The following is a 17,921-nucleotide window of genomic DNA, read 5'->3' on the forward strand; positions in this document are numbered from 1 at the left end:
TCACGCTGACTCAAGTGCCCTTTATTCATTTACACATTTTTACACGTTTTTATATTTCAATGGTGGTCAAAGTGATTTATGGTCTATATATTCTGAACTTCTCCAGCATGAGTTCATGGTCTAATGAAACCAACAGGATCACGTCATCTGCATAGAGCAGTCACCTGATCCTGAGCCGACCAAACTGTCGCTGCTCGGTCAGTCTACAAATTCTGTCCATAGTCCAGAATTGTTGAAATAGTCAGCCCTGGTGAAGTCAAACTAGTCCTACTTTTTATGGTCTATGCAGACCAACCTCTGAAAGTGCTTGTAGAAACACTTATCTTAGGGTATAGTTTTCCCCTGATGACGGGGGTCCTTCCTATGGACACACCAATGGATGCAATAGAATGCATTCTCCAGATCCACAGAACACATGTAGACATGTTTTCAAACTCCAACGGATCCTCAGGGATCATGCGAAGGGTATTTTTAAGCAAATTGATTGAGGCTAAACCAGTATCCGAGCTTCCACCAACCAAAGGAACCTCCTTTCCAGAACCTTCAAATAGACCTGAGGAATGTTATCCCATAGTTGGAACACACCCTATGATCCTCTTAAAAGGGGGAACCAGAACCCTAGTCTGCCAATCTTCTCATCCACCCGCCATCAAGATCTTTTCAACCCCTTGAAAAGGAAAAGAGCTACATTTATGAGTTTAACATGTTGGCTTGAAGTAGTGTAACTGTTGTGTCCTAATGTAGCTGCTTTGCTAATTATACTCTTTTAAATAAAGCTCAATTTAATTTCCGAAACCCATGAAAATGACTTTCATTTAAAAACAGAAATAATAACCAAAGCATTACTGTCTGACTTCATGAAGACGTCATGATTCTTTAGTAAAATAAAAATCGTTTTTTCTTCCTGAAACTCTTCACTCCCTCGAAGCCGCAGGAAAAACCTGGTGTTAATTCCCTGCGTAGATTTTAATGGATGAATCTCCGCGAGTGTGTGCTGGCTGCAGATAACAACTGAACTCGACTCTCGACGTAAGAAGAGCCATTTGCCTTTTTCCCGGCTTCTGGATTTCTGCACATTTGTTTGCTTGATAGAGTTTCTACTTCATATTTTTATGCTCTCGGAATAAAAAGTTCATTAAAAAACAGTCTCCCGTGGGGAAAAAGATCATAAAAAAAGAACATTTAGAAATCAGTCACAGCCAGACAACTTGATTAAGTTAAGAACGGGTGCATTAAATATGCCTTTATGTTCTTCTCGTACCTTTAAAATTGTACATTTGCTTCATCTGTTGCCATGGCGATGGGCGTCCTGGGAGCAATAAGTGACTGTCTTCTTGTATTGTAGCTCTGATGTCTCTGACTTGTTCAAGATTGTTTTTATTGAAGGCAAGTCTCCGCCTGAGGACGCCGATGACATTTTTCTCCATATGGGGCGTAATGAAGGGAAACGAGAAAAGCACGAACCTTAAAAAATGTCCAGTGTCTGCGGACGTGTTCTAACATTCTAAATTCAATGTAGTAACTACAAAAGAAATGCACCACATCTTATTTCTACCGTGGATAAAATATGTTTTCCTTCCATCAAAGCGCTAAAATGCAAAGTATAATAAATGTAAGTGTAATTTTTGATCTGCATTTATTCATATTGAGCTGATAAAAGATACTTTTGTGGCAAACTTACACCATCAAGTCACTTATATAATACATTTAATGATATAGGAAACACACAACGGAGACTTTCTTCGTTCAGAGGTCGTTCAACATCACACTATCGTACGAAAATATGCATTAAACATCCAGAATAACCAGCAGTACGTTAATATATACCTAAGAATTCACATCACACCCAAGTTCTTAAAATAAACAAAGTGTTTTCACCTGTAATGTGTATTTTTGCTAATAATTGACTAATAGGAATGTAAGCGAATCTGCTTGTATGTAATATAAATATACATTTAAAGCAGTATTAAGTGAAAGTATCCATCCTAAAAGCTCTCGTAACAGATGTATATATTATCTTCTGGTGTTTTAATTAAAACTGTATTGATTAAAAATCGAATCTTTGAATCTTTTTAGACCATTTTCTTTCTTCAAAACATATTCCTAACCTTTAAAACCTGAAGATCAAACTAGATAAAAAATTTGCCTGAAAAAATGAAACTTCCATGAAACCAGTTTATTTTCTCAGAATCTTTTTTAACTTGAAATGTTTTTTTAATTGATTTATAAAAATTAAAAAATAGTTATTTTGTGTTTGTGAACAATATTTTCAGGAATTATTAGATCGTGACGCACAAGAATACTATTCTTGACAAGCCGCACGAAGTATGTTCCAGTCTAAAATCTGATGGTTTAATTCAAAACTTCTTTTCTTCACCCAGGATCTTGGCTACTGTCGGCTCAGACTTTGACTTGCGGACCCTGCGGGCGGTGAGGGTGCTGCGGCCCCTAAAGCTCGTGTCTGGAATCCCCAGTAAGTGTTTCGCTACCATCTACCGAAGTAAAATTGAATCGATATGAATATGTGTGTTTTTCTGACGTGGCTTCTGCGTCCTCCAGGTCTCCAGGTTGTGTTGAAGTCGATCATGAAAGCCATGGTCCCCCTGCTCCAGATCGGCCTGCTGCTCTTCTTTGCCATCGTCATGTTCGCCATCATCGGCGTGGAGTTCTACATGGGAAAGTTTCACACCACCTGCTTCCGGATCGACACCGGTGAGAACAAACCCAACGACCCTTTGATTCACGCTGAGGAAAACTTCTGAAACGTATAGAACATTAAACATGTATGCCGATGACTTATTCATCCCCCCCGTGTGTGTGTGTGTGTGTGTAGATGTGTGTGTGTGGGCTTGGGTGCAGCCAAGCAGAATTTTCACAACAGGGTTTTCTGATTGACAGGTTAGATAAACGACGGATATGTTGAACGAAAACAGAGGATGTAATTATAATTTCCCTCTGATTTATTACTGATATTGCGTAAGAGTGAACGCCTGGGTTGCGTGTTTTTCTGCGTTGTGTTGTCAGCCAGTGTCAGTGTGTCACTTGAAATCTGATGAAATCTTTAACCAACAGCCCCATTTTAATGCCTTTTTGATACATCAAACTTAGCAGCCTTGTTCGTTTCTTTAAAGTTGAATTTGAATTTAAACAATTCATTGAGAAATATGAAACTAATCAACCTTTTAATGACTCAAATAATAGTTTGAACCAGATAAAAAAAACATATAAAAGACCAAAGAGATCAGGATCTTTTTGACAAGAGATGATGGTTTTGCTTGAACAAATTCTGTATTTTTTCCCACCAACATGTAGCACAACATACCATCCAGTTTTCCTCTTTGAAGTGCAAAAATAAAACCATCTTTTATTACGTTTCTTCTTCGCCACTAGAGTTTCCATCAACATTGAAATGTAGAATTTGGGAAAAAAAGATTGAAGGGATATTTCAGAATCGGGAAAATTTTTATTTCCACTGGAATTTGTTGTGGTGGCACTACAAATAAAAAAACATTAACTAAATAAAATACAATGCATTAAAATATAATAAGAGACATTGCCATTAAATTGCATATAAATAATCAATAATTCCCCCCCCAAAAAATGTAATTTAACTTAAATACTTGACACCTCAAAGCATGTGTGATATCCAGTCACATGACCATTTCACTAATATGACAAAACTAAACTTTTCTCAGATTTTTCGAGAGTTTAAAGGCTACTTTCTAACACAACCCTTTGTCAAAAATTGAGAAATGTGTCTTTTCTGACACCTGACAAATTTTAAATTTAAGATATTTAGACATAAATGTTACCTGAACTACTTGTTTATGATTCCAAAATTGCGTCAAATTGAAACATTTAGTCAAGTTCTAAAATCAAGTATGTCTTAATAGAAATTCATGTTTTTTTCCCCACCCTATTGATTTTTTTTTACAGGATATGTTTTTATGCTCTTATATTAAATCTGTACAGACATTTTTTAGATGAAACAATACCTGTTGTGCATTATATGTAAACAACCAAGAAAAGCTCTTGTTTTGATTTTTTTTTTCTCTTCCTGGACGCTCCCTATCGCTAATTCAGCCATTATGGAAATAAACGCAACCGCAGTTTTTTTAACCGATAGTTTAAGTGGTTTGGCAACTATGCTGGGTAGTCCAGGCTAATCATCCATTGATTAGCATTAATAATAAATAGTTCTACTGAGTTATTTATGCTCAAAATTAAACTTTAAATAAATCAATTTTTTTTCTTCAGGAGTGTTTTCTAAAGACAAGCTTTTATATTTATTAGTCTCTTCTTCCCCTGGAAACACGCGGCTGGTTGGTTATAAAAGACGCCAGACCATAAGCCATACTTAGGTGTGTGTGTGTGTGTGTGTGTGTGTGTGTGTGTGTGTGTAGTACGACTGTCGTTAGCTAGTGGTGTGAGCAGATGTGTTGGAGAGTTATTTCAGACACAAACACCCAGGAGGGTTGAGCTCAAGCGAGCAGCTGCAAGAGTGGCAGCTCCATTTATAAATCAATAGGTGACAAGTTGGATGCGACAATTACCGAGTGATTCTTCGCAGCCACACTAGTTTACATTTCTGCAGAACTCTGCGAATTAAAGAAATTCCCAGGTTGACTTCCTGTGTCCTTCAGAGTTGAATTTTAAGATTATTTTTATAGGTTAATGAGTCGCTTGATGGTTATTAGTCGTCGCTGTTTCTCCGGTTTTATCATTGTCCAGAGAGTACGAACAAAAACAAATGGAAAAGCTGTTTTTAGCCATTACAGACCATATCTGTGAAACTGAGGTGCTGCCGATAAAGAACTCATGACCCTCGTTTTTGCTTTACCTTTCCTAATAGTCAGTTTATTTTATTGACTATTTATTTATTTATTTTTGAGATGTTCTGATGTTGTTCCCATGAGGATTTCTAGTTGATTCATTTTTTTATTTTAGCCACAATTTCTTATATTGTGTATACATTTTTGGTCACACTTTAGAATTGTGAACACATTAACTATTAATAAGCTACTTATTTATATGTGTATGAACAGGAAATTAACCTTGTATTAACCCTTATAAAGTTCTAACTCACCCATTGTTCATAGTTACTCTATTCTACCCTTAATAGCATAAGTACAAGTTCACACTGAACAACCCTTTACTACTGGTTACTAACAGGGGAAAAAATAAAGATTAACTTTAGGTGTAAGTTCCATGTGAGAAATAATTAATTATATAGTTGTAATAATAATAATAACATAAATAAAAATAATACTACAATAAATGAAATAACATCCATACTACTACTTGTCAAAAATAAGAAATTGAAATTGTGAAAATGTAAAGTAATTAGGATTCTGTTCATACTTGTATGTATGTGTTTTTCCCAGTAGAAAAATTCCATTCAGTTTTAACATTTTTGACGTTATAATTGTCAAAAGATTGTGACTTAAGTGTGAATATGCTGCCACTGTAGAATTGGGAACATCTTCACGATCACAAATACTCAGTTTTTGAGTAATTAGAACGACAGTAATATTAGCATATTTTTCATTTTTATACTTTAAAAGAGACAGTATTATTAATAGTGAATTATTTCTGTCATGGTACTTACTCCTAATAAATGGTAAATAGAGAAGTTATTCTGTAATTACTTCATTATTTACTGAAAATAATTACATTAAGGTGTAATTCAGAGTGAGCTCTTGACTATTAAGCTTTTAAAAGTAAGTAAGTCAGTAATTGTTCATTAGTCACAATGAACAAGGTGTGAGTTAGTACCTTATAAAAGTTAATAAGTTGTTAATTTGCTGTTAATACACCTGTGAATAAATATCTTATCACTAGTTCATAAGTGTTCCCAATTCTAAAGTGTTGCCATGTTTTTTGTAAAATCTATTCTGCTTTACTTTGTTATATTTTCTTTCTTTCAATCACCAACCGTGGGACACAATCTGACGCTAATAACTCTTGCGTCATGTGCCTCTACCTGCAGACTATGGCCCTAGATGTGGCTCAGAACTTGGGGGAAACCCATGATATCTGGGACATGGTTGAGAGAAAGTGGACGTGGTTGATGTCACTCTAAGTTCACATATTCAGCCTCTCAAGACCGTCAACTGTCCCTGAAGGATGTCAGCAAACTCCTGAGAAATGAAATGTTTGCAGATGACTTGGTTCAATTCTTCACTAACTTATCATATTCAGCCTCATCCGAGCATGTTTTGCTGACTCTGCACCTGTCGAGGACTTTCCTGGACGGACACGAGAGCAGCTGCATCATTGTTGAAACTTGGAATCTGAAGACTCTCTTCCCTCAGGAATCATGAGATGAACAATTCATCTGTTCACCACCGAGCGTCAATTCTTTATTCCGATCTCCATCTGCTGCCGCCATGTTTCTTCTGGTCCTTCACAATCGATGAAGGCTCGAGTGCGGAGATAAGGTGGGATCGAGGGGGTGTCGGGGGTTTGAGTGCTGACGTCTGAAAACTGCCTGCACTCTCAGCAAAGAAGAAGCATCGCAAGAAAGTGTTTGTCGCGGAAAAATATGTACATTAACACAAAAACAAAAAAAATGAAGCGTCAGCGCTCATTGAAATGTATGTTATCGGAGAACATCGAGGAGGAGGTCCTGTCTGAGCCCGAGTTGAGTTGCTGACTCGAGCAGTATTTTAAATGTAGTTTGTTGGTGTCAAATGGGAAAATAGATGTATGAAGTGTCTTCTGACCTGATGAATGGACCGATTGGAGACTGTGAATGTATTTTATAACTTTATATGGAACCTGGTGTGGACCTGAGACCTGTCTCAAGTTTTCTCTGGACGACAACCAGTCGGAACCCCGATGTAAGATTAAAACAGTCCTGCAGACACAATTAATTTTCCCTATTTTAATGACTTTAAGCTTAATCTTGTGTTGATGAGCTTCGTTTAAGGCTTATGCATGTGCATCTTGGTTTCAGTGAAACCATGAACGTCCAGAAGCCTCTGAGCGTTTCTGGGCAACAATAACACGCTGAATTTATCTTTCCAATTAATGTAACACTGCTGGGTTAATGTCTTTTTTTTATTCAAATTTAGTATTTTAATCATAGAGGATAAAAGTCAAACTTCAATTATTTATTTTTCTTAATTAACTATTAATAACTCCCCATGGCTAATAGGAATTTATATTACAGATAAATAAATGATGTATTTTATTATGTGTAGAACTTTCTTTAAAGGTAATGTACTGCAGACACATTATGAAGTAATTATTGAAGTCTGTCAATCATGTGTTTAAACTCAACTTGAAGTCAAAACACTGTCTTATAATAACCATGTTATGATAAATTACACAATATTTTGTGGATTAGACCATTTTTTTCTGAATGAAATGGGATGTCTTTTGTAATTATATTGTAATTAAAAGATAGTAACTAATATTAATGAGTACATCTTAATATTAATTGACATACACAAGTATAAACTGTCATAAAGTATTCTATAAAGTCTTATAAATATGTTGTGTGCTCTAAATGCCTTCAGAAGCCATACATTTTTCTTTAATACAATTTTTTAAATGGAGCTAAAAAACCAAACAAACTAGTTATTATACAATTTTAAACTTTGTTTAGGAATTAATTAAAAAACTAGTTTTACAAATATACATAAAATCATCACAATAAAGGGAGAGATATAAAAGAATATTGTTCCAATGACACGAAAAACTGAGTCACTTTTGTTTTTCTTCTTTCATAATCTTTTTCTATATTTTCTGCATAACTGACTTCTTTTGGGACATAATTAAGAAAACTGCTGAACTCAAACAACAACAACTAAAAGAGGAATAATAATTGTACTTTTGTTTGACAACTTCTTGAGCTGTGGTCGCTGTAACTAAACCATCATGTGGAATCACTTCGCTCTCCAGTCCAATTATCATTTTTCAGTGTTAAAAGTGTTGCCACTGAGACAAAGTTACTTCCGAGCATCATTTAAATTCCACGTCGACTTCATATTCGAGTCGCATGCTAATAGAAACCACTTTAAACGACAGCGGAAGAGTCAAAATATTAGAGCAAATGCAGCCGTCGACCTTCGTTCTGTCCTTCAACTTGACGTGTTTCACTAAAGATGGACAGAACGAGGCGGAGGTTCTTCTGTGGACGCGTCCAGGAATGACTGATGAAGCCCAGACGTCCAGAGAGAACGTGAACGAGTCGCTCAGAAACTTGAAAGAGATTGTTTTGCATTAAGATGAACATAATCTGCTTCATAAATATTCATCAAATATGATCTTGTTTTTGTTTTAAAGGAGAGAAAGCGGCAGACTGGCCCTGTGGTCTGGAGCCGCCCGCCAGGTTGTGTCCTAACGGGACCGTGTGCCGAGAATACTGGACCGGACCCAACTATGGAATCACCAACTTCGACAACATCCTCTTCGCAGTTCTCACCGTGTTCCAGTGCATCACCATGGAGGGCTGGGTGGAGATCCTCTACAGCGTGAGTGTCTTCACCAGCTTTGGAAGCACAAACACTCTATTTCACTCCAGGAAAATCAATGCGAAAACAATTAAACTGTTTCTATCGAAACAATATGTGCACGTTCATGCGATTTAGTATCATTTTCAAGATATAATTGAATTTTAAAAATTATATCTAACGATAAAATTCACATCTATACTCTCCAACTCAACAATTTTCATCTAAATGAATATTTTTCTGCAATTTTGCTTCTTTAATACCACAGAGAGGTGAAAACAGTACTCAAATATTCTATTTAAAGTAGTTTTACTGTGATTAAATAGGAGTTTACTACAAGTAAAAGCAAATATTGATCATTTTTAATATTTATTCTAAAACTAAATTTAGTCTTTTATAATATATTCACGTCAAAACAGTCCAAGAAAGCAAAAAAAAAAAACAACTATATACTGTATATAATGAGATGAAATTTTCTCTTCGATATTATAAAAATGGATCCAATTGTTCCCTTGATTGGCTTCATCAATGACAAGTGTCGTCATTTATGAATTAAAGATGCATTTTCCCCTTGATGAGCATCTTTACATTTTCATTTTACATGTTTTTTTTAACTGTTTAACAAGATTTAGCTTTTCATCTCATCATTCTTAAGAACTAAGACAAGCAAAGTTGGGAAAAAATGAAGCGAAAAGAAGATTTTATGTGTTTTTCCTCTTTTAATTTATTAAAAAATGTTACAAAAAAGCTCATCAACACACACAGAAAACTGTAAAGTTTGTCTCAAGTCGTCTGCCTTCCAAACTGTTGCTCAGATAGTTCTTCCCATTAACACAGCACCCTGATGATTCTCCCATTAATCTTTAATGAAGGAGCATTTTTGTCGAGCGTTTATTCTCTTCCTTTTGCGAAGCATTTATTTTCCATTTTACACTTGGGAGCTGTGACTGAAGGGAGTTCATACGGAGAAGCTGTTGCTGGTAAACCTTGTTAAAACTTTTGCTGTCAAACGTGAAAACTAGGCCAGAATATTTGATATTTTTCACATTTTTCCTCCCTTGAGCTGCAGAACTTCTGTCAGTTGTGTTGCGTCACATCTGCAGGGTCGAACACGAGACTATTTTGTTGTTATAATCTATTTTTCTTTAAATGACGCAGACTTTTTTAATTTAGATTCATCTCTTTCCTCACTTATGGCTGTGAAGTCTGGGTCAGCACCGGGAGAACAGCATCATGGTCATTGACCTGCCACAATTAGATTGGTTAAGAGTCTGGAGCAGCAACATTCCCAGGACTCACAGGACCAGTCATAACAACTTATTTTAATGATTCATTTTGTGTATTTTCTCATATATTTTGTTTACTTTTTGCTTTTTCTCCGCATAACAAACATTTGCTTTGTATTTTAATTATTTTTATGATAGTATATAATATAGAATCTTATAATTTCAAAACAGTTTCTTACAAATGAGAATTAGAATCGGTTAAAAAAAAGAAAAAAATCCCGCAATTCTTACTTTAATGTCATTTATTTAATTAATACTAATATAACTAAGGATGCCGGTTCCGTGTGGAGTTGTGTTTGTTCTCCTCGTGTTGTGTGGGTTTACTCCGGGCACTCCGGTTTCCTCCCACAGTCCAAAAACATACAGAGGTTGATTGACAACTTTGGGAAATTTAAAGAATTTAAACAATTTCCCGAAGGAGACCTCCTTAGGGATCAATAAAGTTTTACCTTTTACCTTACCTTAGATTGTCCGTAGGTGTGAGTGTGTGTGTGAATGGTTGTCTGTCTTTGTGTGTCCTGCGACAGACTGGCGTCCTGTCCAGGGTGTCCCCCGCATCTCGCCCAATGAAACTGGGATAAGGCTCATAAGGGATAAAGCGTTAGACGATGAATAAATGAACAATGGAAACTAAACAAAAGCTTCTAATTGTTAAGGTTTTTTTTTTTAGTTAGAAACTGTTCAAACCCTTATTTGAAAACACATTAACTTACACAAACAAAACCAAATGGGATCATAGCTGCAGAATGTTCAACCCATTATGACCTTAAACCACAATCTTTCGTCTCACTGCTGTTAGTGAAGCAGAACGAAACAATAAATCAAATGTTTTCCCCCCCAAGAGTTATTAGCTGGTAGAATTTTTACCCCATAATAGACAATTTGATTTCGACTTTTTCGTTTTAGTGATTCCATTTCTATGAGAAATATTCTAGGAGTATATATATATATTTTTTTAATTTGGATAATTTGATTTGCACTTTTAACTTGCTACCATTGTTACAAACTTTGTTGTGTTCTGTGAGTTGTGTGTGTTTGTGTGTGAGAGACGAGTGCATGAGTTTATCCGAGTAAGTTCAGTGGATGAAGATTCCGGTGCGAGAGTGAGCGTGTGCTGTGACTATGGAATTCAATCGGTGCCATCACATGATCGAATAATCTTGTCAGGTAGTGTACAAATGTTTGCATATTAGTCACACTTCAATCATTTCTATATGAAAGATTTAATTTGTTAGAGTCCCAATGTTTGACTTTTTTTATGCCAATAAAGCCTGTTCTGACGATTTAGGTGCAAAAAGAATTTGTAGCCACACACGAAAAAGGTCATTTTTTTTCACATGATTTGACTTTTAAATACATGTTGCATGTCTGTATTTCAGAAGATGGTGGAGGGAATGAAACCAAAGCATAAATTAAGATCAGGACGACAGGATTTACTGAAGACATGTTCAACTACCAACATGTTTATTCAACCACAGTGAAAAAAAAAGAGACATTAAGACACTTGACACACTCACATATACAATATAATATAATCTTTTTTTTCTTTCCATCTCTTCTTAAACAATACGATGCATAAGTTCAAGGTCTTTCGCTTTTAAACCCATTTGCTCTCTCTGATCTTCTCTTCTGCTCTTTGTGCTTGTTAACATCCTTCCCTCTTCATATTTTAGCTTTGCTAAACGCCACAGTCGTCTCCCTTCTTCCTCCTCTTCTTCTTCTTCTTCTTCTTCTTCTTCTTCTTCTTCTTCTTCTTCCTCTCCTCGTTCCTTTCACTGCGAACATCTCATGAAGCTGACGCCGGCTCATTATCCTAAGCACTGCAGGCGCTCGCCGCCGTGAGCCGGGAACGCCGTTTCCCTCAGCGGCTTCTTATCGAGATGTTTTTCCAAGCGTCTCCTTTTCCTCCCAAATCATCATAATTCTCTCTGCCACTGTCATCCACACAGATGTGTAATAGTATAAATATGTTTGTGGCAGGGCTTATGCATCATTCAGGATTTCTGCCGCCTTCAATTGAATTGATTCTTTTTTTTTTTCTTCTTCACGAGCCATTACGGTTCAGAATCATCCTTGAAAGGAAGTATATTAAATATGCTTTATTTGATCCTCGATATACATGTTTTATGATTCACCAAAAGACTCTAGATAGAGATACAACAACAACATTTTACACAAGAAATAGTCAAATAATCTCTGTATTTAATCGATCATAGTTTTTTATTTTAAAAATGTACAAATGTTTATCTCTATTTAAAGTTTTTGAGTTAAAAGTAATGGTCGGTCACGGCTGAAGTAGACATTGATTGATCTGGTTGATCCTATAATATTGTTTTTAAGATGAATTAATTAATATAGAGCTGATCTTTTTTTATTTTATTTTAGATAAAGCGTTGAGAATATTCAGCCCTGCTGGTGGAATCTAAGCACTACATCTGTTTAAGTCTAAAAGACACATGTTCTTCATTTCTTCAATGATTAATATTTTGATCTGCCACAATAGTACATTAAAATTACCAAAAATATGATTTTCTCAGCTTTTAGGTGAAAAAAAAAAAGATTATTTAGAATAATATATCATAATTATTAAATCTTCGCATTATTTTATCCTCTCGGCCATTAGTTAGTTCATATTTATTTAGCTATACAATAACATACGACTTGGAAATAAATCAATATGAACAAATATGGCTAAACCTGGCAGAGGAACATTAAACGTGAAGATAAAAATGACATTTTAACTTCAACATGACCTAGAAAACGAATGTTTTCTGATACGTGACCACTCTCATGTTATGATACTATTTTTAGGGGGGAGAGGATGTAGTTCAGGAGCTGAACTTTCAAAATAAAATGCAACATTTGCTTAAGTAAATAATGTATATATTAAGTTCAAAACATCTTTGAAAGGAGTTGCTCTTTATTTTCCTCATGGAAGCTGAAGAGAAGAAGTGAATTGTGGGAAGAATAAAACCCCCCATAGTTGTATTTGTGTAAGTGCAGTGGAGTGTACCAACATGTCATGTGTGTCTTTAGAGCTTCAACTCCAAGATGCACTCATGGAACCGTAACACTGGGGGGGGGGATGAAAAAGAACCAAGCGTATAGAGTATCTTATATTCTTTAACCCTCCATTCACCTCTGAGATTTATCCGCGACCCCCCCACCCCCCGGCAGAATGTTCATGGCCCTCTCTCTCTAATGGGGCGAAAGAACATGTGGCGATATTAGCGTCTCGCTGTCATTAGCCTCCTGCTCCGTCATCGTGCTTCGTCTCGAGCGATCGTCCAACGTATCCATGTTCCTCCTGACAACACGCCAACACGCCCCGCCACTGCACGACCTGCTGAGAGTCACCGCCGCTTTGTTGACGGAGACAATGTTCACGTTTAAACTGTGGCTTATTATTATTTAATTCACACACCAGGAGAATAAAGTGCAGGTTAAGTGTTGGACCAGCTGTCTTAGTTTGGCTGTTTTGACCTGATTTGGAAATCAATGATTTTCTGGGACACCTGTATTTTTCTCGGTGTTATCTTGATTTCTTTAGTAAATATTTTTTGAGTATTTTTTATTTTTTATTTTTTTATTGTTTAAGGCAGCGCTTTATGACCCTTGTCTAGAAAAGTGTCATATAAATATAAATTACTTACTTACTTACAATACTGCTTTGTTCAGACACGTTGGGCGCCATTGTTGCAACAAAAGTGTCACAAGCAATCTTTTTTATTTATTTATGTTTTGGTCACTTAAGCTTTACATCATCTGATTGGTGCGCTTCCTAGCTTAGCATGTTGATAGCGGTGCTAGGTGATTTTTAACACCCGCAAATCAGTAAATATATATATATAGATGTATATATATATATATTATATCTACAGTATAGGTATATATATATATAATCATGTATTCTGTGATAAAGGAAATACTGAGTGAATAGGAGGTGGTTCATAATAGTTATAAGACAAATACAATGTTCAGTTATGGCAATATATCTTTTTACGTTAGTTTTTTTAATACTTGACTTATATTGTACACATTTTCATTGAAGTTCCTCTCAAAAACCTGTTTTGACCAGGAGTATTGACTATCATAAAAACATATGCGATTCAAATCCAAAGCCATGTTTTTCACAATCATTTGTATATTCATGTTCCAAAAATTGGTTAAAAATTGAAGAATAGTAAATAATTGTACTTTCTTGAATCGATTGAGTCAAGATCAGTAGATCAAATACATGTTGCTCGTTCAATAAGTTCTGGAGTTTGTGTAACTTCTTGGCAATGATATCTACACATATTTTGGATCCATTCGCATTCTGAGAAAAAAAATGGACATAATGAGAATTTTAATGTGGATAAACAAGAGGAAAAATAAAATTGCAAGATAACTTAAATTCTGCGATTCTTAACGGGTTAAGACTATGATCGGAAATCTGTAACTCTACAGATAATTACAAATCTTTCATTTTAAGCATTAATTCAAGGAAATGTTAATGAAAAAAAAACTGTTAAGTCTGAAACAGCATCTTGCTGACTATTATTGAAATGTATTAGCAAAAAAACCATCAAAAATTAACGCTGCAAATGGAATGGTTATTTTACATTTTGCTGGTTTTTATTGTTCATACTTTCTTCAGCACAAAATTCAAAGTTTGCACTTTTCAAAAGCTCATGAAAATTCCAAACTCGGTGGTAAATTGTCCAGTTTTTGATGCTCTCTTTCTTGATGTTATAATGGAAAAATCTTCTGACAAACAGAGAAGGGGAAGCATGCGAGCAGAGATATCAGCTTATGCTAATACTCATCCTCCACCGTTGCCATCTTGTGCTCCCAACTTCCTCCAATCTGTGTCGACTTCAGCAGCGAATATGCAAGAGAATTAAGGCGGAGAACCTATTTGGCAAACCCCGTCGCCTCGTGCAGCTCGCCTGGATTCCATCTGCGGCTGTCGTTAGCAGCTGAAATGAAAAACATTTAGGGCTCGCCACTGAAGAAATGGCGTTGATCATCATCTGCATAATGAGTTTTAAAGCAACAATCTTGAGCATTGTTTACTTCGCCGTGTCTCGGATTGATTTTCAAATTAGACTCCTTTAAGGTAAACGAGTGTATAAACGAGGTCTTAAAAACTAAAAATGTTTTACTCTAAGGGATTCAAATATGAAGTGGATTTTCCGTCAAATGTTTCCACAGGACCTGGAAAGTTTAATTTCCACGAAAACGTTTCATAAAAAATCCACGAATGTGAAGCCGGCGATGATTTTTATCTTCTCTCGTTGTCATGGTTGTTTACTTCTGACACACTCTTCATTTCCCTCACGTATGACTCATTCCCCGAGCTAATCCTACTCCAACACCTCTGCAAGCCGTGAAGCAACAAGAGTGCAGGAGATTACCACTACATTCAACGACACGACAACAACAAGAGGATACAAATGGAGGCGCAAAGTAGCGAGGCGACTGTATTATGTGGGAAATAATTCACAGACGTACTTATTTCTTTGACCGCGGAAAACGAACGTATTTTAGAAAGATAATGCAAACACCAGTCCCCGACAAAATGCATTACAAGTCATATATAAAAGCACTGGTTTACAGTACACTTAAAAACACAACTTACTTGCGTAGTGCGCCAATTTTCAACAGGTACTACCGTCTCAAATCAAATACTACTGCTACACACTTACCGGAAATGACTCAAAAGCTTCTTCTTCTACTACTTTTTAACACTGATAGCAACCGTTAGAACCTTATTGCCGACACTTGACAGCGTTTTTCACCAATTGAAACAAGTTGTTAAGATGCGTTTCATTTTGTTATTACTGTTGTTGTGTCGTTTTGTGGTAAAATGAGTGTTTTCTCGAGACATTTACGCCGGTATCTGCTCTGAAGACCTGTCGTCAGTGACGTAGCTTCAGTTTAGCGTCATCTACGTCACTAAGATGGCGGCCGTTAAGGGTGTAAAGTGTCGCTCAATTTTCTGGCCAATTGAGTGCTCATTGCACACTACATTTTCACACACTGCTCATTAGGACGCACTTGTGCACTCATAATATTAAGTGTAAGTGCAGAAGTGGGTGATTTGGGACAGAGCCATGATCTTAAATTCAATCTTTTTTCAAACGTTTTCCTTTTTTGGTCACCAAAGTCTCAATTTAATGCAGGGTTGGGCAATCATAATTCTTCAAGGGCCACATTATATTCTTTGAATGTTGTTAGGGGCCGTCAAGCAAAAAGAAAGATGAGAAAATCCCTCAAAAAAGGGCATTTGTCATTAGGCTGTTACATGTATTAAGCTAAATAAGCTGCAATTTTATTCTTGTATAGATGAGTTTTTTTCAAAACATTTCTTCAACTAACTTAAAAAAAATGTTTTGAGGGATAAATATATACACAAAAGAAGGAGGGAAAAAGTAAATGAATAATAAATACAAAGTACATTTGTTTATGCATTAGAACCATTTATACATATACCAAAAAGTAGATCTTTTTTTGGGGGGAAAACTAGAATTGTTGTTTTGCAACAGGCTTACGATTCTTTAAATCTACAGTTAAATAACAAACCCTCAAGTTCAACTCAGTGTTTTTATGAGAAGAAAATTATTATAAAATATGTAAATAAGCTAATCCTGGGACTAGCATGTCAAAGAGTATATCGCTCACGTCCGCCACAGTTCTGCACTTTGTCGGCCGATCAACATCCAAGACTATCCTAGAATCTCTCTGTGAGTTTATCGGTTCTGACCCGGTCTCTTAATGTCAGCCAGAAACCATCACAGCTGGTCATTAGGCAAATGTTCTTTTAATGTCATGTGGTTTCCTCAAATTATCTTTCTATATCAGCCGCTATTATTTGGAACACATGACCATCTCGTCTGGCCCTGGAATCGAAATGTCAGATCCGTGATTTTATTCCAAGATCTGTTGAAGGAATTAAATGTGAAGGTCATTAAAATGGTTGTTGGTAAAACCCAGTGAGATCCAGCACTTAGTGAGACCTGACTCAATATAAAGTCTGAGCGGAGCTTTTAGAAAACCTCACAAACAATACTCCCACAGTAAACCCAATATTTGCATCTTTATACTTGTATTCATCTGGTAAACCAGGCTTCAAATATTGAAATACTTTCACTCATACAAAAAACTGCAATGACAAATTTAATTATAAATAAAGGAAAAAACAATATCCAAGACATCCAAAATGATGTTTTATGGTGATTAAAAACTGACTAAAAAAAAAATTAAATCACAAAAGTTACCATTCATTTATAATGTGCAACTTATTATAATTTTTTATATTCATATTAACAAAATAATAAAACTGCACTTTTAAAATGTGTTAGTATAGGTAGTGAATATATTGCACAAGAACTGTGAGCATAGAATATAAGTAATAAATTGACTTTTTCATCACAAATTTCGATCAAAAAAACGTTTAACCCTTTTCATCTTAAACGTTTTTGTGTCATCCCTTGTGTTGTGTCTGGGTCAAGGTGACCCGAAGGCCTGAAAACAAATGTGTATGGTATCCCTTGTGTTATCTCAGGGTCAAAGTGAACGACCTCCCACCCAACATTTGTATTCAGGCCTTTGGGTCACCTTGTCCCTGAGATAACACATTTTTTTTATATTTATACATGACAATAAAGTAGTACATTAATACAGGTGTTGGAAACGTTTGTGGTTGGTTTCCTTAAATCAGATAAAGACGTTACAATTTTGTGTTTTTGGCTTAAACCACAAGATGCTAACATGATATTTAAGCAGTTTTCGTTTAGATTAAAATCTCAATACAATTCTTTCGAATTGTAAGATTGTATATAGACAACAAAATGAGATTGAAATAAAAAATAAACAAAAAATACAATGATTAAATGAGACGATTAAGCACAAATTTAATGTAACTTTTTCACCACATTTTTCCAAACTTTCTTGCCTCGACGGCAAACAGGCAGTTGTTAAAGTATTTCAAAGCTCTATATCTCAGGCCAAAATTACTGTGCGTCTTGTCTCCAGTGATCTAGCAGAGGAGGAAATAAAGACTGTACTTGTGGTTTATTACTGCATTTTGTTCATAACTGAGAACTGACTCATGGCCGTTCCTCATCTCTGCTGATTAAATGTATGTAAAGCTCTTCTTCTTATTTCTTGTAACACGTTGCTGGAAGTGTTG

At 35.7% G+C, this 17,921-nt stretch overlaps 1 protein-coding gene across 3 annotated transcripts in view; it reads left to right on the top strand.

The window, feature by feature from the left end:
• The window catches only part of LOC148079467 (voltage-dependent N-type calcium channel subunit alpha-1B-like), a 129,194-nt gene that overhangs the window by 44,571 nt on the left and 66,702 nt on the right, over positions 1-17,921 (top strand). For all 3 annotated transcript variants that reach the window (XM_087791038.1, XM_087791039.1, XM_087791037.1), the window contains 3 exons: positions 2,382-2,473; positions 2,560-2,712; positions 8,293-8,480. In XM_087791038.1, the coding sequence (XP_087647164.1) occupies positions 2,382-2,473; positions 2,560-2,712; positions 8,293-8,480 (433 nt within the window). The remainder of the gene's footprint in view (positions 1-2,381; positions 2,474-2,559; positions 2,713-8,292; positions 8,481-17,921) is intronic.

Source organism: Callionymus lyra, chromosome 5 (assembly GCF_982586985.1).
Source record: "Callionymus lyra chromosome 5, fCalLyr1.hap1.1, whole genome shotgun sequence".
In the NCBI taxonomy this organism is placed as follows: domain Eukaryota; kingdom Metazoa; phylum Chordata; class Actinopteri; order Syngnathiformes; family Callionymidae; genus Callionymus; species Callionymus lyra.